The sequence below is a fragment of the Toxotes jaculatrix genome, chromosome 17 (assembly GCF_017976425.1).
Source record: "Toxotes jaculatrix isolate fToxJac2 chromosome 17, fToxJac2.pri, whole genome shotgun sequence".
Classification (NCBI taxonomy): Eukaryota; Metazoa; Chordata; class Actinopteri; family Toxotidae; genus Toxotes; species Toxotes jaculatrix.
The window spans coordinates 21,433,671-21,455,755 of NC_054410.1; the positions used below are offsets into that span (position 1 = coordinate 21,433,671).

Genomic DNA, 22,085 nt, shown 5'->3' on the forward strand with positions numbered 1-22,085 from the left:
GGACTCCAGACCCTGCAGTTTGTTCACAAAGCAAAACTTGCCAAAGTTTTTAATTTGTTTTGTGTTAATATCCAATTGCTCATGCATATTACGTAGCTACATCAAGAGAAGCCGTTGGAACATTTTGCACGAGCAAGCAAATGTCACTGTTGTTTCCATCTTCCTGTGCAAGTGGTGCATTTTTTTTTTCTTTGTCATCCTCTTAAGGTTCTGGGCCAGCTTCCACAACCTGTTCTTGTTTGCATGGAAGTCATTTTCTGTGTAGCTGTTTTTTCTTATGTCTGCCATATCATTCAGTTGGACATTGAGTATGCCGTTTGTTTGTTGGTTTTTTTTTTTTTGTTGTTGTTGTTTTTGTTTTGACATTAACTTCTAGAGCCCCATGTTAGACAAATGAATGTGTTAGCTGACATTTCATTTTAACAGCAAACAGAAAATAATGTTATGTGTACTGTATGTCCTCCTCGTTGTGACAATCTGAATGGGCTTGATAACAATGCTGTTCACTGTACTGTATGTACTGCAAGAAAGTAATGGTTGGTTAATTTATTTTTCAAAATAAAATGTCATCAATCGCGGTTTGTTGGTCTTGTCCATGGCATTCTGTCTCATTTCTATGTGTTCCTCTATGGTTTCTTTTCTTTTTGCTTTTCCTTCTCTTTTCTTTTTGCCTATGTATCATGATCAGTTGATGAGTCATTCAGAGTGTATTGCCATGTACTGCCTGCATTTCATTGCAAACTTCCATCGTATAAAATGGATTTGTGTTGCTTCAGCCATTGAGACCTTATCAAAGCCCACTAACGATGACTGAGTTGGCAGCTCAGGTTGAGGCAATGCATTTTTACTACCACTAGATGGTGCTACTGCACTGCTGACAAACATTTAACAAACCAGAATCGGCAGAAGTAACGTGAATAAGCTTTTGCACTGTTGTTGGATCTTACATTAAATCCTAAACCAGATCAGTGGATCAGTCACCAGAAATAGAAGAAGCTGCCACAGATATTCCTGTATTGTAAGTCAGTGTAAGTTCCCAAAATCCACCCCCTCCTCCAAACTCATCATCACTTCACTTAGCTCTTGAGCTACTCCTTTAACATAGCAGCTTGCATCGTTTCACCAGGTAAGTCTCTGCTTAACACAGTTACCTGATTTGAGTTAGGTGAGTTATGTAGACTAGGGTCGGCCTGACGTGAATGTGGAAGCAGATTCTGTGGGAAAATAAATTTCCTTCCTTTGGAAGTTCATCAAAACCACAGGTGAAATTTGGATGAAAAAATGTTTCATTCACCTATCAATGTAATAACCTGGCAACGTAAAGGACTGAAGAAACACTCCGCGCGCACACACGCACGCACGCACAAACTATCTCGTGAGTATCACACTCACTGCCTGCAGGCTTACAGTGCTGCAGTGAAACAAGTGTCATTTGCTTCTTCTGTCCATTCTCACTCTTCACTTTGTTCCACACTGTGATGTTTTAGCATAAATCTGGTTAAATATGCTCTTTTGGTCTCAGTCCTCTCATATGATCCTGTCACTGTATGACGTGCTTACAGCAGAGATGCAGCCTAAAGCTGGATCACATGACAAACTTGAGTCTTAAAATGTCTGTTCAGAATATTTATGTATTCCCCATGATTAGGTTTGAAAAAAATATTGAGAAATGTTTAAAAATGGTAATTCACAGAAAATAATAATATTCATTCACAAGTGTAGACATACGTGCACTTTGTGGTGCTTCTTTCTCATTCTTATTGAAAACTACACTAATAGATGAATTATAAATTTCACTTCACAAATTACTCTTCTCATAAAACAGCCTCTTGCTCCATCGGAAAAACCTGCTCTCTCACTCATCCCTCTCTTTCACAATCACTAACATGTTTATAGCCATGCAGGGTTTTTTTTTGCTTACATGGAATTTTTCTTGCTGTTGTGGTAACAGTAAAAAATATACAGGAATAATGAAAATACAAAGCCAAATCCCCCATTTTGTTCCTAAACGATAAAAGGGTGCTGGGAGGAAAAGAAAAGGAAGGGTGTGTGACTGGGTAAAAAAAAAAAAAAAGACAATAAAACATGAATAATCCTGTGCTATGCCCCACCCTTAGGTGGCCCTATGGGGCATGCAACACTCCACCACTGACCCAAATCAACCACACCTTTAAAACAACCAAAACCATGGAGTTTGTTAACATTAATATACAAAACAACCAGGGCACTAAATCAAGACTACAAAAGACAAAGTCAGAACGCAACAGCAATGCCAAATAGAATCCCAAGGAAGAGGAGGAGAATACAGTCTGAGTAAAGCACTATGGGTAAAATCATGTTTTATTTAGATTTTCGTATGAAGTCGTTTAGAGAACCAGTCAAGATGGGGGGGTGACAAAGAGCTAAGAGTTTTAAATCAAACCAGCGTCTCTTTAAAATCAGCTCTGTGTTCGGTATAGTCATGTTCTGATTATGGTTAAGCCTCCAGTGAGTTTGTATATTATTATTACACCCAGATCTGTGTGTATGTCTGTGTGTGTTTTGGGTTTTTTTTTTTGTCTGGGTGTGGTTGTGGGGATGGCTGGACTTCCACAGGTCCCAGCACCACCTGTCAGGAGGACTCCTGTGCCAACATGGGTATTTGCATCCAGCAGTGGGAGAACTACACCTGCGACTGCTCCATGACCTCCTACACCGGCACACAGTGCAATGACCGTGAGTACTGATGTCACTTTCACTTATGTAACGTCACACACACACGTGTGTGTGTGTGACCCAGCGGATGAAACCGTCTCAGTTGTAAACCACACATCCTATAAACACCTTCACTGTGCCGTCAGTGATGGTCAGAGTGTAGAGGACATTTTATGACTCCATTCCACAAATACACAGACTTTTAGATCTTACTGTTTCTGAGCTGCCACACATACACATACACAGACACACACCGCACGTATGGTCTGTGTGTGTTGTCACAGCAAATATCTGCATGGACAGCAAAAAAAATAAAAACAAAAATTGTAGACTGCACAATAACTCCAGAGGTTAAACTTGCACAAATTCAACACGACACTTTGGTTATTAACTCTGGCTGCACCCTATTGCTGTGGACATTTATACCCATCTATACAACGCACAATGTTCCTCCAGCAACACAACATACACAAAAATGATTACACTTCGCACAATTTGATTTCCTATGTGTCCATCAGAGGTGAGTGTTGGCAGTTGCACTTGGGTGAATATGAGTTTCATCAGTGGCTTTGGTGCTTGAAAGCACCGTAGCTTTCAAGCCCATTCTGTGAGTCATCGCCTTTCCACAGCCAAACAGCTACAGTGCAGTGGAATATCTGTCCACGGATGGGACTGTTAGAGCAGATACAAAGCAGCTTTAATGGAATAAGGGGGCTGAGGACTCATGTGAGTGTCCAGTCTGCAGCTCAGCAGAAACACATGTGAATACAGGTTTGCTTTGTGTGTAATTACTATTATTGTTGTTGCTCATGCTCTGGTTGAATGGAGGAGGAGGCTCTTCAGTCATACAGTAGAACATATTTCTAGTAGTTTGGACTGGAAAGATGGACTTTCATACTCATTATATTACTCATTTTCTTATTTTCTTTTTCTGAGGAGCCATTGGCTCTTCTACTAATATTTTATCACTGTGTGTGAAAGCTTTGTGTAGCTGGGATGAAAACTACTGTTGCCATCCAGAGAGCAGTCAGGTTTCTGTAACTTTGTTTAAAGATCAATTTAGTCTTAGTTTAGTCAAAATATCTACAAGAACAGGCACACACACAAACACACACGTGCACACAGTCTCAGTACTGGGCCCTGTATGCTCAAACACACAGACAGGCCCAGGTCCTTTGAAACAGGCAGCCGTCTGTCTGTTGACACAGGGTTCCATCCTCGCTGTGGCCCAGATGGTGTGTGGGTGGGGTTAGCCACAAGGCGTGTATTCAGTGCATCCAACCTTGGCACAGAACGCACACCAGAAATTGACTTTAGTTTTTTTAGAGTGCTTCAGATTTGCTTAGTTTGCCTCCCCTTCCACTTTCTTAACAGTGAACAATATTTCCAATAAAACCTACGGTGCTGTAAACATCACCCTTCAGGTGCTGAACCTCCGACCTCGGCAGCATCGGTGCCAGTTCTCTATCGGCTGAGTTATTTCTGAAAATTTGCAACGTGTCTCTACCCTCCAGTAAACTAACACTATCATCCAGGGTTTGATTAACTATACCAATAAATGTCTCATTAGCAGGCCCATTGCCGGGTCAATGATCTCACTTCAAACGAATGCAGGGTGTTTAAAGAGGCTGGGGAAAAGGCAGCCTGTTCAGCTGTCGGCTAAACAGAAAAGGTGACCTTATACTCACTTGGTTTCGGTGGTAGAAGTCGTTGTTGTTAAAACTTTGTTTCACATAATAAAAACCCAACTGTGAGAGTTATCACCTACAATCTACAGCTTTGCAGAACTTTCTTTTTCACTGTTAGCTCATAGTTTCGCTGTGGTTTAGTCTCCCGTTTTGAGAGTCAGAGTCAGATGTACCAGTATCAGCTAAAATGAAACTAATCCAATCCATGGCCAACCGATCCATGATCTAACTGTGTGCTTCGTCCACGTCAGCCTCATTGTGTTTCAGCCCTGCTGGGACCTCGACACAGTCTGAGACAACTGAACCTAAACCAACCAGAATAAGGAACGTTTGCTGTCCCTCTCCTCTGCAGGGAAAAATCCATGAATGATAAAGAAGCTATTGTACAAAGTGTTTCATTACATGTCTGTGGTTTATCTAAACATGCCTCTACACAGAAGGTACAGCATGAGCAGCAGCAGTTTCAGTGCTCTGTGTGTGTCTGCGCAGAATGTGTCCTGGCAAAGTGTTGACTTATAGGCCTGGAAGCGGACTGGAAGCACAGAGTGCAAAATATTCACTGCCTTTTTGTGTGTAAAATGCAGCAAAAATAGACTTGAATCACAAAAATATGCTTCAGGTTGCAGTTATGAGCATAAAGGCTGAGTAAAACCAAAACCTCAAGCTCTAAAGTCAGTTCAGTGCCATACCGGAGATAAAAAAAAAATGTCCTCACACATCAAAAACATGTTTGAATATTGATCTTCTGGTCAGTTTGGGCTGCAGTCTGTTGTCAAACAAAGAAAGATGCACTCTGATTCTAACGCTGTGTGATATCTACAGGAGGAGGGAGTCTCAAGTTTGAGAAAGATGCCAACATGCACCTCTTGCAAATGGCAGAATGAAATGAGTGAATACTTTAAGTTTCTTTAGCCGTCTTCACTTCACTGATCTGTGGTTCACTGCAGTGATCTCCTGAGCAGCCTCCGCTCAGTAGCTGTAAGCTGATGGAGGGGAAAAGTCTGGAGGATTGAGGGTGCTGGAGGTGGATATCTCTTGGAGCTGGAGCTTATATCCATCATGAGTCTGTCACAGGACTTATGATGAGGAGACTGACAAAAGATGAAGTGGTGCAATAAGAGAGTAAACAACCTCCCAGGTCAGAAGCAGCAGCTGCTAAAATATGGATGTGAACACAGCACAGGAAATACAACAGGGTTGAACTCCGCTGTGAGCGCTCTGAGGCCCGTCCACACGGGACTGGACTGGAATTGTTTATTATTTTTTGTAGGTCTTTCTGAATAGAAAGCGAAGGCGGAGGATCAATCATGGGTATGTGGAGGGAAAGAGGTACTGCCAATTAAGATATATGGCCCAATCAATTGAAACGATTGAATTCAATTAAATTCAATTTAAAATACCAAGACCTCAGCAGGAGGAGAGCACGCGCTGTGTGCACCAGGGAGAGAATCATAACATCTGTTCAGTACCTGACCGAGTCCGGTAGGACAGTCAGTATGCTGAAGATGTGCAGGTAAACTGCCATCCTGAGGACACTGGTTGAAGTAACCAAGTAGAAACCTAGGTGTGTCTGTCGAGATCTTGTCTATGTTGTCAGTCATGTCCATGGACACATTGCTGACAGTGGTACGGGGGTGGACCGCATGTATAAGTTAAGGGAATTATCTTGGTAAATAACGTGGGGTGAAGAAACACGGTCAGCTTTTTAACATCAGCCTGACGTACTACATAGTTTTACTCTTGATGGTGTGAATGTTTCCTGCATGTCATGCAGCCTCTAACATGCCACATGCGAGGACACTCAGCTTTTGGGCATCACCAGCCAGCTGGGCGTCTAAACTCTGTAAATCATGGCTTCAGTCTGGGCTCTGCAGAGAATAAGGTGGAAGGAAAAGAGAGTTTTTTTTTTAGTTTTTTTTAGCATGTGCCAACAGAGACAGGGGTGCCGCCAAAACCTGGTTTTTGAATTGGCTGGTTTCTTTAATTGGCACATGAAGGATGTTGATGTTGGCAGAAGGGGACATATGGATGGGTTCCTTTATGGTCACGCGTGCAGGGTTTTCTCTCTGACCTTTGTAGAAAAGGCAGGATAAACAGACAGGATGAATGGGGGACAGTGACTGACTTCAATGTTCTGCATTCTCTTTAAACTTCATTCAGCATTTTGATGGTGGAACATCATCTGGGTATATATCAAACCTTGCCATTGCTGATCTAGAGTCAACATTTTGTTACATAATAAATTATTATCCTGGTATTATTACTTTCTTGCGCAGTAATAAAAAAAAGAAAAAGAACCGATAAGTATCGATAAGAGTATCAATAAAACCCTGATAATACAAATGACTAACGAATGGTTTGTGGGAAGAGCTCATGTATCATGACCTGAGTCTCACTAGATGTTCAGACAGTGGAGCCATGATGGAGTCCCCTGGTCTAACCCTGCCTCCTAAAAAGTCTGTATTTATACAACTAATTTGCAGCAGCACATCCAGCAACATAAATATGACCAGAGCAGCGATGGCCAAAATTTCCACCTAGCTTTCAAGGTCCTGCCTGACACTAAACATCAGTAAAACTGCATGTATGTACTTTTACATAAGAAAAAATGGAAACCAGCCAGATGTCCTTGTAAATGGGGAAAAGATCCAGACTGTTTCACATTTTAAATATTTGGGGATTACTGTTGATTCACAGCTGTCCTTTAAGAAACACATAAAGCAGGTGTGTAACACTGTTAAATTTAACTTAAGAAACTTCAGACACATCCGAAATCAGCTCCCCTTAGATGCCGCCAAACTATATATGCACTCAATGATTTTCTCACATATTGCATACTGCATCACAAGCTGGTCACAATCTGGAAAAACAACACTTCCTCAATTGCAAACACTTTATAAGCAAACTCTCAAGGTATTAGACAAAAAGCCATCAAGTTATCATCATTGTAATATTGTTCAAAAGCATAAACTTCTGACCTTTTGTGTGTCTTGCCAAAAAAAAAGATTACACTTTCCGTTAACATAGTGAGGACATATTGACAAGTTGCAAACCGTTGATGCTGAACACATCAGTAAAATGTTCACTGACATTTCATTTGTTTTCAGCCAGGGTTAAATTCTGCTGTGCAATATCCACTTAGTAGTGACTGTGGTACTTGTTTATACTTATGTTCAGATTGTCACAGCATCTGGTTAAGGTCAGGGAATGATCCTAGCCTAGTTTAATAAGAGAAAAGGGAAGGAAGGAAAGCTTACTATCCCCCTTTCTTTCTCAATAACCTTCTCTCTGCTTTGTTAACGATTTCTATCACAACCTGTCACACACTCTGATTCAAGATATATTTCCCTGCATTTTGTGCTGAACTTGAAAGCTCACATAGTTGAATGCACTGCAGTGAGTTACATTTTCAGTTTGAGGTGGGTTTTGTTTGATGTTCAGAAGTTCAAAAAATATATATATCTCCCACTCCTGCCACTCTCCTCTTCCTACTCTTCTCCTTCCTCTTTCATCACAGAACCTTCTGTTCCAGCAGAGGAGGTTCTTAAAATTCACCATCAGTTTGACCAATTGCATGTGCTATTGACCTATCAGTAAACCAAGCTAATAGTTAACCAAACTTGTGGCTCCAGTTAAGTGCTTTGCTAAACAAATGCAATTCAGTGCCTTTCTCCAGCTGTTCCTCAAGTTGTTCTTCCTGCTCTAACGTAATAAAATAACATTTAGTCACAACAGAGAGGCAGAAACACCAAAAAATGCACCACTCTGAGCCCATGGTAGATTTATGGTCCAGCTGCATTATGCAGTCGGAAAGGAGTCTCACAATTTCTGCAGCAGCCCGTGTCTGGAAAGAGCAGACAGGAGAGATTTTTTTTTTTTTTTTTGATTGTGCCTGGATTTAATGTTCCATGCAGTTGCATCTGAACTGTCTGTGGGAAAAAAAGTGGTTTGCTCTCAAGAACTTCAGTTAAAGGAAGAGCTGTTTTAGCTTCAAGTGATGAGGAGGAAAACTAAGGTTGTAATCTGATAAAAAATCATGGTTTCACTGGCTGTAAATTTAATTTAATAGTCATATTCAGCACCTTACTTCATGTTGAAGTTAAGCCATCTTGGACATTTCATAACTTGTAAATTAGATGCAAAATAATTTAGACATGCGGTCCATGTGTGGCTGTATTCAGCACTGCGGTTGGCTGTCTGATTGTCTTGTGTCACTGAGTCTCTGGGTCCAAGTTGCATCAAGAGGTCTGGACCCTGTTCTACTAACTCCCAAGTAAAACTATGAGAAGATGCTAGATTCTTAAATATCACTGAGGGTATTCATGAAACAAAATTACATTTTTTTTAACAGATGTCCACCAAACAGACAAATTCAGCAACTGAATCCTATCCCTGCTTTTCTGTGTTCAGGGTCATTGCTCTGTGGGATTCTGAGGAATTCTGTTATTTTTATTATTCTGTCCACTTTCTGCAAATGCAGCCGTCCCACTGGCAGGAAAACAGCCCTGGAGCATGATATTACCACCAGCTAGCTTGACAGTCCAGTGCTCTTAATGTTGGATGCTTCACCTTTTTCTCCTGCAAACACACTCCTTGTCCTTGCGGACAAGCAGCTCCATCTTTATTTCATTTGACAAACTCTCAAGGTTTTTTTTTTTTTTTTTTGTCCTTGTGATCAGCAACAAACTTGAGTCGAGCTTTAAGGAACTGCTGATTGGAGACCAGCCTCTCTTCCCATGGCCATGTTGGACTTGTGTCCCTCAGGACGGTGACCCCTGTCTTCCAGCAGCTTGCAAATCATGCTAAATCTGTGTTTTGGTGAATCTTGGATTCCGTGTGACAATCTGGACTAATGTTCTCTCAGCAGAGGGTGACAGTTTTGGTTTTACTCCGGACTTTGGCAAAGCCGCCGTTGTTCCCAATGCTTGTGATTATGCAATAATTATTTGCAATTATTAGCTGTGGCACTGTTTTTTTTTTCGCTGAGCATTGATTGGGGTGGGCCAGCTGGTCACAAGCGAGCAGGCTGGCAGGCAATCAGCAGGATGACAGAGGGTCTATTTTCCCTCTCACTGGTCTTTATATTTGTGCTGCTCCGTGCTCGATCATTCTGATCGATCCACCAATCTCCACACCCCCTACCCTGACCATCAGCACCACACTGTAAACACGGCCTATCACATTTCTGTGAAACCGTTTTACATATGGGCTTTCACAAGCAAAACAGGGAATGTCGCTGCCACTGCGGTAAGCAATTTAAGTTTTCTTGAAATAAGTCAGGATGTCCAGGAACCACAGGTCTCAGAACAAGATCAAATGACCTAAAATAAGATTAGAGCTGTTTCTAGATAACAGAATATTGCTGACCACTGAGCCACAGTGCCACCTGACTGCTAGTGCTGCATCTCTGGCTATAGCAACATCAATCAGTGCGTCCACCACTTTGGTCTGATCTCACTAGCTCTTGGTAAGCCGTGAAATTTTGTACAAGCATTCATGATCCCCAGATGATGTCTCCAAATGACTTTGAAATATTTCCCTCATTATTGGATCTATTGGGACAAAGTTTGGTACAGACATTTAAGGCCTCCAGAGGATGAATCTTAGTGATGGTTGTTGTCCCCTGACTTTTCCTCTAGCTCCCAAAGTTTTTAATAACCTGGTGAAATATCCTGACATCTACCAGATAGATTGGGATGAAAATCGGTTCATGTACCCCTCAGGGTGAATTGCAATAATTCTGCTGATCCCCTGACTTTTTATTGAGCGCCATCATCAGGTAAGATTTTTTAATTTGTGCACTGTTTAGCTTTATGACCACATACCTGTAAAAATAATGACATCCACATCAGCCTCAACTGGACCAGCTTTGCATCCACCGATGTCTGTGATGGGATGAGTCTCAGGGTGGCAGCAGCTAGAAAACAGGAGATAACGCTTAATGTCATTATACAGTTGTCAGTCTCTTACCTACCTGCCTGGATGGTGCAGAAAGGTTAGAAAAGTCAGATGCGACCTGGTTTGTCTCTGGTGAAATGCAAGAGGGGAACAAACCATGTTAATACGCTGTTGATAAAGACAGGATAATGTGTTTGTTGACCTTCACCTTGCCCATCTGCCTCTGCCGTTGTTTGTGTTAGCTTTGCACCTCAGTCTTCTACCTTGCATAAATCTGGTGCAAGAGGTAAAATACCCAGTGAGGGAGAAATAAAGAGAGAAGGAGGGAGGGGAGGACCGGGGGAAGCTGGAATTCTTCAGGAGGTGGTGAAAAAAAAAAAACATCCATGCATCACACCGGACAGGTCATTTGTGCAATGCTGCATTTGAGTGTTCCTGAGATTAGGAAGCCTAATAATTTCTGAAGGGCATGCTTTATGTTAATGTGACAGGCTTCGCTGTATATTTCTGCTGAGGCACGGTCTCTGTGGCACTTAATTTTGCTTTAATGGAACTGTTGTGTTAGTATCAACAGCCACCTCAGAGATTTAAACCAGCCCTGAATTAACTCGTTTTTATAGCAGAGGACGTCCTCTGATTATTTCTCACGTGCACAGACATAACCAAGGACATTCCAGACAAACCAACTTTCATCACCCAAAAAAAAAAAAAAAATTTCACGATATGGGATGTGTTTGACAGCAAAAGCTGCTCTTTAGTGCTTTTTCCTAGAAGGTGACAAAGGGATATTCTTTCTTTCTTCCTTAGCTCATTATGGTTTTCTTCAAAAGAACACTGTTTCTGTCAGCTATTTTTTTTCCTCACTACTCTCAAGCTGCTCTACAGTTGAGTATTAACAGAGTCTTTAATGTGCTTCTCAGCCTGGACTCTCAACATAAGCTCTAAAAATAAATGACTGTTTGATTGCAGAGAGATGGAAATTAGCCAGTATTTACATCTGGCACATCTGTTCTCTTTGTATGAGATACATATATATATATAATATACTCAACTACAACAACACTTGTTATATCACAGTAAGCACTTGTTTCACTGTCAGCCACCACTTTCTCAAAAACCCAGATGTTCAGCTGACTACTTGAACTACTTGAAGTAGTCAGCTGACTGAACATAAAAATAATCAGTGATCACACATTGTGCTATTAGGCAAAATGAAAATGTAATACAAACCATGAATGGCTGTTGTAGCTCCCAGAGCACATTGTGTATTAAATTTCCTGAATTTGAACTAACTAGTTCTGAATCAAACCATCAAGTCTTTGTTTCTTAATTTGAAGGCTAAGATCAGAGTGTTCTGTGCTGTGATTTTTTGACTCTCAGATTTCTGAGTGGCCTCTTCCTCCTCTGGCTGTACACTGTCTCAGAGTATTTAATGGACTCTATTAGGGCTGAAAAAATAACCTTTGTAAACTAGGGGTGTGCCATCTAAGTCACCTCACGATTTGATTTGATTACGATTCATAGTGCTACGATTCGATGATGCCAGATTGTTTCTCATATGGATTTTGGACACTATATGGTCACTGCGCGTATTCTTACGTTTCCAGTCAACAGAGTGTTGACAGAATATGCAACACTCGACGCTAACCCCTCAGTACAGAGCCGAGCAGTTCGCGTCAAGTTTTCTCAGTTTCTTCACAGATGAACACAGAACCGTAGGCAGCCGCTTCGCCATGCTTATATTGTTTTGAAGGGGAAGGGGTTTAATCTGTGGAAGGGGCATAGACTGTAGCACCCGTGACGTCACCCATTGGTTTCAGGGAGTCGGTTTTGTGACCAAACCAAGGGGGGAGTTGTAGGTTTCAGCAGTGAGGATCAGTTCCGCGTTCACAAAGCTGTAGTTCCTCGGCTGCCGCTGGGGGCTGGCTCCAGAAGTGAGCAATTCTCCATTGACCCCCATGTTAAAATAGCCAACTTTACAGCCTAAAAACATATATATAGTCTGGTACATTTTTTGTTTTTGGTCTCTATTGATAGTTTCCACCTCCGTGAACACCGTGAACCTCCGTGAGGGGGGTGAATTTTTTTGTACCACAACTGTTTTAGTGTTATTTAGGCTTAATAAATTGGGGCATGGTTACGTTGAGTGACAGCCCGTAGACAGGCACTGACAGTTAGCTCGTTGCTAAAGCATCGGCTGGGCTAGGTGGCTACATCCAGAGGCCTCCGGCTACCTCCAACTGTTGACAGGGGCTGCAGCGTCCGTGTTTGTTTGCCAATGTTCGGATAGGTTTTTGTGACAGTATGGCTTGTTGTAGTGTAGACTGTACTAACTGACCGTCTAAGGAGTCTGTGTTGCAGTTTTTTCGGTAAGTAAATTTCCCACTATTGTACCTGGATGTTTGCACTAATTAGTACCGGCATATTTTGCCGCTGGCTTATGACTTAATTGCCGATTTATGGTCGCTGCTGATACAGATAGAGGACCGGAGCGGATAATGTTAGGAACGCTGCTGCGGTGTGTTCCATGCTCTCAGAGTCCGTTTATTGCGGGAATACTAGGCTACAATTTTATTTCGTCTCATTTTTCTGTTTAAAAAGTCCGACATTGCATGGACAGAGCAGCCCCGTCAGTAAGCGGCTGCTGTAACTGTAAGTGGATAGTGGGTGGAGGCAGCAGTGAAAACAATATTAAATATTAAACATTTTAATATATTGTTACCATCATTATTTTTATCGTTATCATTAATAATAATTACAATAATGACAATAATAATAATAATTATTATTATTATTATTATGTTTTTAACTTTTTAATATATTTTATCAATATGAAATAATGTTTTTTTCACAGTTAAATAATAGGCTAGAAAAAAATTTCCCCCCACAACTCCACCAAACCCTGCAGCTCCATCTAAAACCTCTCTATCTGAAACAGTCATGTTTAAAACACAGCAGCAACATAATAATGGGCATTTGAGCTGCGCCATCTTGGATTTTAGTGGGACTGTACTTTCCATATTTGGCGAAGAGGCAGTTACTCTACGGGTCAGCCGGACAAGAACCTGGCCACTTAGCTCGGAGCAACAGAGCTAGCCTAAGGCTAATCAGCTAGGCTAACAAGCTAAGCGGCAGATACACGCAGCTACATCCACCACACGATAGTCCCCGCGTCCGACCCAACTAGCTCGACCCCGTGTAACCGCGACACACAGCATACAACAGAGATCATAATGTTGCTGCTGTGTTTTAAACATGACTGTTTCAGATAGAGAGGTTTTAGATGGAGCTGCAGGGTTTGGTGGAGTTGTGGGGGGAAATTTATTTCTAGCCTATTATTTAACTGTGAAAAAATCATTATTATTTCATATTGATAAAATATATTTAAAAATTAAAAACATTATTATTATTATTATTATCATTATTATTGATAACAATAAAAATAACGATGATAATAACATATTAAAATGTTTAATATTGTTTTCACTGCTGCCTCCACTATCCACTTAAAGTTACACCAGCCGCTTACTGACGGAGCTGCTCTGTCCATGCAGTCTGACTTTTTAAACAGAAAAATGAGACGAAATAAAATTGTAGCCTAGTATTCCCGCAATAAATGGACTCTGAGAGCATGGAACACTCCGCAGCAGCGTTCCTAACATTATCCGCTCCGGTCCTCTATCTGTATCAGCAGCGACCATAAATCGGCAATTAAGTCATAAGCCAGCGGCAAAATATGCCGGTACTAATTAGAGCAAACATCCAGGTACAATAGTGGGAAATTTACTTACCGAAAAAACTGCAACACAGACTCCTTAAACGGTCAGTTAGTACAGTCTACACTACAACAAGCCATACTGTCACAAAAACCTATCCGAACATTGGCAAACAAACACGGACACTGCAGCCCCTGTCAACAGCTGGAGGTAGCCGGAGGCCTCTGGATGTAGCCGCCTAGCCCAGCCGATGCTTCAGCAATGAGCACTGTCAGTGTTCACGGAGGTGGAAACTATCAATAGAGACCAAAAACAAAAAACGTACCAGGCTGTAAATATGTTTTTTAGGCTGTAAAGTTGGCTATTTTAACATAGGGGTCAATGGAGAATTGCTCACTTCTGGAGCCAGCCCCCAGCAGCAGCCGAGGAACTGCAGCTTTTTGAACGCGGAAGTGATCCTCACTGCTGAAATCTACAACTCCCCCCTTGGGAAGGAGCTTGTTGTGCCACCCAGATTTGCTTCCCGCCGTGCAGTTTTCCCCAGACACACGTTCCTATTCCACACGGAAACAGCATTGCACTCAAATTATGTCAAATTCCGCGTTAAAAACAGATTCCGTTTTAGTCAGCCGATTCACTGATCGCGGAAATCATAGGGCCCCATAATATGTCCGGGGGGCACGCGCTTCTTTTTTTTTTCGTTCCGACACCCCTATTATAAACTGAATATATTTGGCTCTTGGACTGTTGGTTGGACAAAACAAGACACCTGATGATAACACTGTAGACTTTAAAGGGTGGAAATCTTCAGAAATCTCATAAGATTTATTGATGATTCAACAAATACAAACAGTGGCACTACTTATTTCAGTTCACACTGTGCAAAATAATTAACTCATGTCCATACTTTGTTAAAATACAGTGTGAAATATAACTGGTAATTAAGTTTAATGGGTTTGATAAAAGTCACTGACAAACAGAAAAAAGCAGAGAATGTGCTGAAGTCTGGAGCTGTTTCATTTGAAAAAGTTGAAGCACGATGCAGTCTTCAGTCTTCTGTTACTAACGCTGTGCTGTTAAACTCATGATTTTACACTCTAGCCTGAAGTTGTTTTCTTCACCTGACCAGAGTTTGCTGAAAGTTTTATAAAGTGCTGCAGTGTGTGTTATGTGCTGGTTTGTGGTGGAGGTACAGGTTTGGTATCCAGGTGAAGTTTTAACAGAATACTCAAAGCTCTGCAAAGCTAATTTAAGCTAAGTTATTGCACCTAAAACATGCCCAAACACTTTCCTTCTTTGAAGATAAACTAAAAAACAACACACTGTGCACCACCATGCTCCATGACTAAGTTCTGGCCTCTTCCACATCAACATAATTAACAACAGGCAAAAACAGATTTTTGGAAGAAGATTTTTTATAGAAGATAAAAAATGCAGTTTTCGTGTGACTCGTTTTTTTTTTCTCCTATCCCTAGTGGGCTTGAAGAATTTCTAAGAGATGCTTTTCATTGTTTTCTGATGTTTTAAAGACCAAAAGATGAATCAAAAAATAATCAGCAGATTAATGTGTAATGAGAATAACTGTTTGTTGCAGCCATATAATGTGTAAGGCTGAGGGTTGGTCTGATATTTAGCCCAAATGCTGTTCGTCTGATGGCACTGGCATCTCCTGCACCTCCTTGCATTTCCAGATGATTACTCTTGATTGACTGGCTGATTGATGATTATTTCTAGATGATTATTCACTGATCATGGCAAAGTTTACTAAGGGGTGTTTCTTGAAGACAGCCCTGAAGAGCAGAAAGACAGAAAGGCAAAGTGAATCAGGCTTGCACCGATGTCACTCTCTCTCTCTGACATTGGTGCATCTGCTGATTTGGCTTCATCATATGACTTTTGTTTTTACTCTGTAAAAACTGTGACTTTAAATGACTTAAAAAAAAAAAAAAAACAAAATAAAACGCCGCTGTAAAAGGGGAGAATAATAAGAACGACACAGAAGCGATGTAGTTTCAATCGAGTTCCGTGATGTAATGACTTTTTCCACAAACACCTTTTTAACATGCTTACAGAACTGTGAAAAATAACACCATATTGTATTTTTTTCCTTAACAACCACACTTCACTTCAAAACAGAAAAACACCGACATATAATGCGGACATCATGTTGCTACCGCGATTGTGCCGCGGTCCGCGCTAACACTGCTAGCAAACAGGCTAACACAACAACGTTTTACATTTAGCCGACAAAATATACATAAAACGTTACACAGTCTTACACATTACTGGCTACCGATTCCTCACAACGTATGTGCTTCATTATACATGCTAAAACCTTCACTCTTACCTGTAAAAGGGGAGAATAATAGGAACGACACAAGCGATGTAGTTTCAGTCAAGTTCCGTGTTGGAATGAATGAGCGCGAGCTGCGCGCCCCCCTCTACTGACCGAGTGAGGCTTTAGCAATCGAACACAGAGCAATAGATTTCAATAATCCCGATCTGCGAAGTATATTTTTAACTCTTTCCAAGGCTGTTTGGTAGGTTTGTTATAATCATGAATTAACCTATTTTCTACCACGGATGGAAATGAATTAAAGCGTTTTTATCATCATTGCATTTATAACAGATTTCTAGCCATTGCATTCCTACCATTCGTATGACCATTACACTAACTCGTTCCCTCCACTCTATGGGGGTTATCAGGTTCACCTCTAATAAAACCCGCTGTATTACCCGTCCCTTTTTCTCCTCAGTCACTCTTAAACCACTTGAACTTCAAAGAGCTGTGAGCTAGTGAGCAATGAGAGAATACATGATACAAGCACTGAGGACAAACCAGAGCACTTCACTGCATTTTCTGTCTTTCTTGTCTTTTGAGCCACAGTCTTCATGCAGTTTGTCTTCTGCTCCGAGGTTTTATCTCGAATGGCTCTGGTCGATTCCCAGGGCTCACAGTGAGGCAGAGCTAGGCCTCCATGGTTCAGTGGCCCAATCAATTTCCACAGCACTTGTTTAGATAACCCTGTGCTTCTTTGCAGGCTTTGATTGCCAGAGAAACTGTGGTGATGAATTGAAAGATTCTCAGCACGGAGGGGGCATGCGGGGACGATGAGGGCACCATGACCAGAAAATTACAACAAAGTTACAGCAGCAGATGGGTTGAATAGAGGGAGGACAGTGTTGCTGAGATTGCACCCTTAAAAGAGACTTCTGGACCAAATGATAAGAAGAAAAGTTGCCTTTGAAGAAGATTTTACTGATTAAATTTTATTCATCTTGCTGAAATAGGATCTACGCTGTGGGGTAGAAATAAGGTGGTTTCTCTTGTATTCTCCTCAGTATGAGTGACACAGCCTGGCCCGGGAGACGCACTCGGCATTAATATGCCATGTCCACTTGTGATGTCTCAATTTCTTATAATCTGTGAGACATTTACAAGGTTCAAAAGCTTTTCCAACTGACCAGTCCGATGTTCAGTGAATACAGTCTCTGCTCTGCAGTGTGCATATCACAAGACTCAACACAAAGACACTAGCTGCTCACCCAGCTGTACTGAACAGTGACAGAATTCTTAGTTCATACAGCCTGAGCTCGCTTGTATATAGGTGGGCTTCTAAATATTATGCCATTATAATTTATATGTTTGGAACAGTAGCCTAATGTTTTAAAGGTTTGGGACGAGGAAAAAGATGCTTCACGTGCTTAACAGAAAGGGGACATCCGGGGGAACGATCCAAGCGCGGCAATGGCCGCGTGGCTGCTTTAATGATGATGGCGGCCAAATTGAAATCAGGTACAGGTTTGTTTGTTAAAGGTGCAGTCTCTGAACTTTTGTGATCTCACCGCCCGTGGCTCATTGCACAGGTGCAGGAATTTACTGTGGACTGTGGCGAATGGTTTGGATTAAATTTAATTTTGATGCAGTTTTAAATTGTGAATGGAACCTAACACAGCTGGTGGTGTGTGTGAGTGTCACCTGCAGTTACATGAGCATCAATGAGGAGCACTGACCTCACTGACCTCAGTAGGGATCGAACTGCAAACCTTGTGATCTAAAGGTGACTCAGATGTAGCAAAAGTACAACTCACTGAGACATTCAGGAACTCGCTGTGAGCCCTGAACTTCGCGTTGAGCAGCAACCGACTGATTGAGAGGTGAAGCTTAAATCCTGGCAGAAGCAGCAGCTGAGAATGAGGACATGGAATATGTGCTCTTAGTGTTTGGAGGAGTATAGAATGTGTAAACACAGCCTGCAGACTGTATCACAGTGACTGAGAACGCTGCTGTACTGCCTGTATGAATTAAGGTTTGATTCGGAAAAAGTCCAGCTCCTGGGGGTTTTATGCTCATACTGTAAGACAGAGGAGGCCTGTGGAAACATTTCCAGGTATGATATATGCTAGAAGAGTTAGGACTGTGGGACCGAGCTGTTTAGAACTTTTTTTTTCCTCCCCCCTGGTGAATTTGAAAGTGAACTGGTATAAACTTCTCACAGTTTCCACAAAGTTTAAGTATTAGCTTCTGTTCACTATGTGTGGTGCATGCAACAGAATATCAAACTATGTGACTACATGTTTTGTTTTTGTTTTTGTTTTTTTTTAAGTTATATTTCTTCTGTTCCCACACCTGTATCCACAGGCCTGCATCTTTGACTTTGCATCTCCACAGCCAACAATGGCTGCCAACCAAACATTCACAAAACCTTTGACGGTTATATGGTGAATACTGTAGGTTATAATGAGAATTGCAGAACTTCCAGAACACACTGTCGTTTCAATATAAAACCAACCACTAAGATCTAATGAACGAGCCCCTCCTCTCTTAGTTCCTCTTTCTGTCAAGCTTTCCACTTTCCCATCACATACAGTGTGAAAGTGGTCTCAGACATTTGGACTCCACTGTGTGTAGATACCAGTGTCAATGGAACCCCTATAACCTCTTCCTTTTCTTTTTTTTTGGCATTTAAGCCTCATAGAGGCAGATAAGAAACAAGGGAAGACACAGAGAGAGAGAGAGAGAGAGAGAGGTATGATTTGCAGCACAGGTCTCTATCCAGAATCCACCCAGGGATATTTGCAGTTATGTGTTGGGATGTGTTCTGTGGCTCAATTAATAGCACAGGCAGTGAGCCAACAGCTGGATGTGCTGAAGCTAGTTTTTGGCAGTACTAGGTTACAACCCTCCACACTCTTTAAATGCTGGCTCTGTGCACACTGCTTCAACATGTGTGAAAGCTGTGAAAGTGTGGAAGCGTGCGGGGGGAAAGGCCGAGATTCCCTCAGGACAGGCAGGTGTGCTGGATGTTGGAGCAGAGTCAGGTATGCAGTGAAGCGTGAATGTAGCAGTGACTCCAGAGCTCTTTCATTCAGAAACTCCCAACACAAAACGGCACAGCACAGAAAAAGAGAATCCCCCATCATGGACTTGATTCAGGTGATCCATTCGGACACTGTCAGTCATTCTTTATACAGATATAAGATCATATCTTGGTTTTTAACATGCTCATAAATGACTTCATTGAATATCTCCAAATCACAGTACTTCATGCTATAGAGCAGGAACGTCTATGCTCGAATCCGAATTGTTCAATGAAGCAGTTGTTTCTGCGCCTAATGGACCTGAAAAGAGCCATTTTGATAAATGACCACCTTTCCCACTCTGCAGGTTGTTTTCAAGATACTTAACTGAAAAACTTATTGGCTTTCCACCGTTTTTGGATGTGCTATTTTTCTCTGTGTTGTGGCACTTCATGCATTATTGTTATCGTTAGAATTAATGCCAGAAATGTGTGTTCACCTGACCTGTGATATATGTTTTATCCAGCAATTCTTAACATAAAAAAACCCTTATAAACATCCAGCATAATATAGTATAGTATAGTATAAAGAACTTATTTGCACCTTGCATCGTCTGGAATTTTCACTTGTATTTTTCATCTTAAAAAAGCAGGAAGCTCTGAATTAGGCATGGACCCTAATGGCTGAATACATCTGAAAGGCAAACAAAAAAGAAAATTGAATTGAATTAGATCCACGTTTTGACCATTAGTGCTTCTGGCCGACTGAGTCTGATTTCGTGGCTCCTGCTCTCCTGCTGGTAACAGTTACAAAAGCTTCCTCGAAATAGCAACACAAACACTGTCCTTATTTAATTTTCAGCCCTTGTTCTATTACTGGCGCGAGTATCAACAGCCATTAAGCTTTTTAGCATTGGTAATTTACTATTTTTGGGGAGGGCTCTGAGACACAGTCGCCGTCCACAGGCAACACGATTTGACTAATGCGATGGCAGGTAGAGAGGAGCTCAGTGAAAGCAGCAGCAGCAGCAGCAGAAACAAATAGTGTTCCACTTTGATTGTTGTGCTGTCATTCTGTCCCTGGTGCTGTCTTTTTGTCCCTGGACGTCAGAGTTAGCTGTTTTTCTCGAACTGACAGATCCCATTCAGTTGCTTCCATGTTTACCACTCAGTCTCTCTGTGCTTCTCATATTCAAATTGAAAATTTGGTTCATTGGCATAAACACATTTAGGTTCAGTACTGCCAAAGTAGGAGGTGCAGGGTTTACAAGGTGCTCCTCAGTTGCCATTTTATTAGGTTCCTAGCTCCTTGATCTTCCTCTGTGTTTCTACTGGTTGCGGTGTTGTAGGAAGTGTTGTCTCTGACTCTTGTGGGTTGTGTGTCCACCAGTCTCAAAGGTCAGATAGTTGACAGTCTGTATTTTAGTCCTCGTGCTTCTCAGCATGTGGTCGCCCACATATAATCTCTCGCTCTCTCTCCTCATCCTTTTTGTGGTCTTTATTATTTTACCTGCTCTTTCATTTACATTCTGCCTCTCAGTTTTACAGCAGTGTCTTCACTACTCATTCTTTCCTGTCTGTCAGTATTTACATCAGATGTCTCACTTCTGTCTTCCTATGTGCTTTGACATTCCCCTGTCCCCACCACCGGAGTTGTACCTCTCTCTCTCTCCCTCTCTCTCTCCCTCTCCGTCCCTCTCTCTCTCTCGTTCGTCGTGGCTGCTCTGGGTTCCAGATCGTTTCTGCCGTCTTCTGTCGAAGTGCATGCGGCAGGACTGAGCTTATGTCAAAAGGACAGTCTGTTGCTGACACGGACATCGAAGGCAAAACCAAAGAAAATGATTTTTCCTGTGGCTGACATTGTGTGATTTCTTTCTCTTTTTTTTAACGGATACTGCCAAAACCTTCAGAAAGTGAAATTGAAAAGACAAGACAAGTGGAGCGTGCCGGAGCGGACAGAGAGGTGGATGTACAGTATTCTGTTTCAGGACTTCTTCTTGTACTAAGTCACTCTGCAAGTTGCACAGGATCAGACAGAGGATTTTCTCCTCTCTGTGCCTTTGAATTTCCTTCCTTTGCAAGGTCGCCGAAAGATATCGTTCAAAGAGAGAGAGAGAGAGAGAGCAGAGAAGGCGCGATAGGCTGAGAGATGTAGGAGTGTAGCACACGGAGAGCAGCTGGTGAGCTGGTCAATGGCTGCACGAGCTGAGCCGAGCGTCCTGCACAGAGCAGGAGGCAGGAGGTGTCCGTTCATCCTCCCTCTGTAATTGCAGTCACCTGCAGGCCACAGGGCGGGAGTGTATGTTTAATGATTTTAAATTAGACTTTCATTTTCTTTAATGCTCTGTTTTTTTTTTTTCTGTGGTTGACTCATCTTTACCCACTGGGTCTCTGAACAGCATGTGAGTGAGATGTCTGGAAATACGAGGTGCTGACAGGCTGCTGGTCTTTTATTATTATGGGGTTATCTCCACCATGAGGCCATTGATCTGTAGAACACTCTGTTGTGCTGTGTGTCTGTCTGAATCTCTTTGCCTTCCATCATGTGCCCCGTGGGTGCTTTACCCTTACGGGGTCCCGTGAAAGCGGGTTCCCGCCGAGCCCCCGGTCTTGTTGTCCTCTGTCAGAAAGCCTGGATGGTGTGGCTGATTCTGGGTTGTATCGCTGCGTCCACGAAGCAGAGCTCCTCCCTGTCGTGGAGGTCGCAGAACTCCGCGGCCGCCAGACCTCAGGCGGCGGTGGCTTCATACGCTCACACTGAACAGCATCACCTGCATGCGAAGAGGCAC

General features: G+C 42.1%; 1 protein-coding gene and 1 long non-coding RNA gene across 2 annotated transcripts in view; one reads left to right on the top strand and one right to left on the bottom strand.

Moving 5' to 3' along the window:
* The window catches only part of nrxn3a (neurexin 3a), a 236,892-nt gene that overhangs the window by 181,688 nt on the left and 33,119 nt on the right, over positions 1-22,085 (top strand). Inside the window, exon 17 of the mRNA XM_041060565.1 lies at positions 2,596-2,715. Within this exon, the coding sequence (XP_040916499.1) occupies positions 2,596-2,715 (120 nt within the window). The remainder of the gene's footprint in view (positions 1-2,595; positions 2,716-22,085) is intronic.
* The window catches only part of LOC121197146, a 208,200-nt gene that overhangs the window by 16,107 nt on the left and 170,008 nt on the right, over positions 1-22,085 (bottom strand). The window contains exon 4 of the long non-coding RNA XR_005896226.1: positions 5,203-5,215. This is a non-coding gene — a long non-coding RNA (uncharacterized LOC121197146). The remainder of the gene's footprint in view (positions 1-5,202; positions 5,216-22,085) is intronic.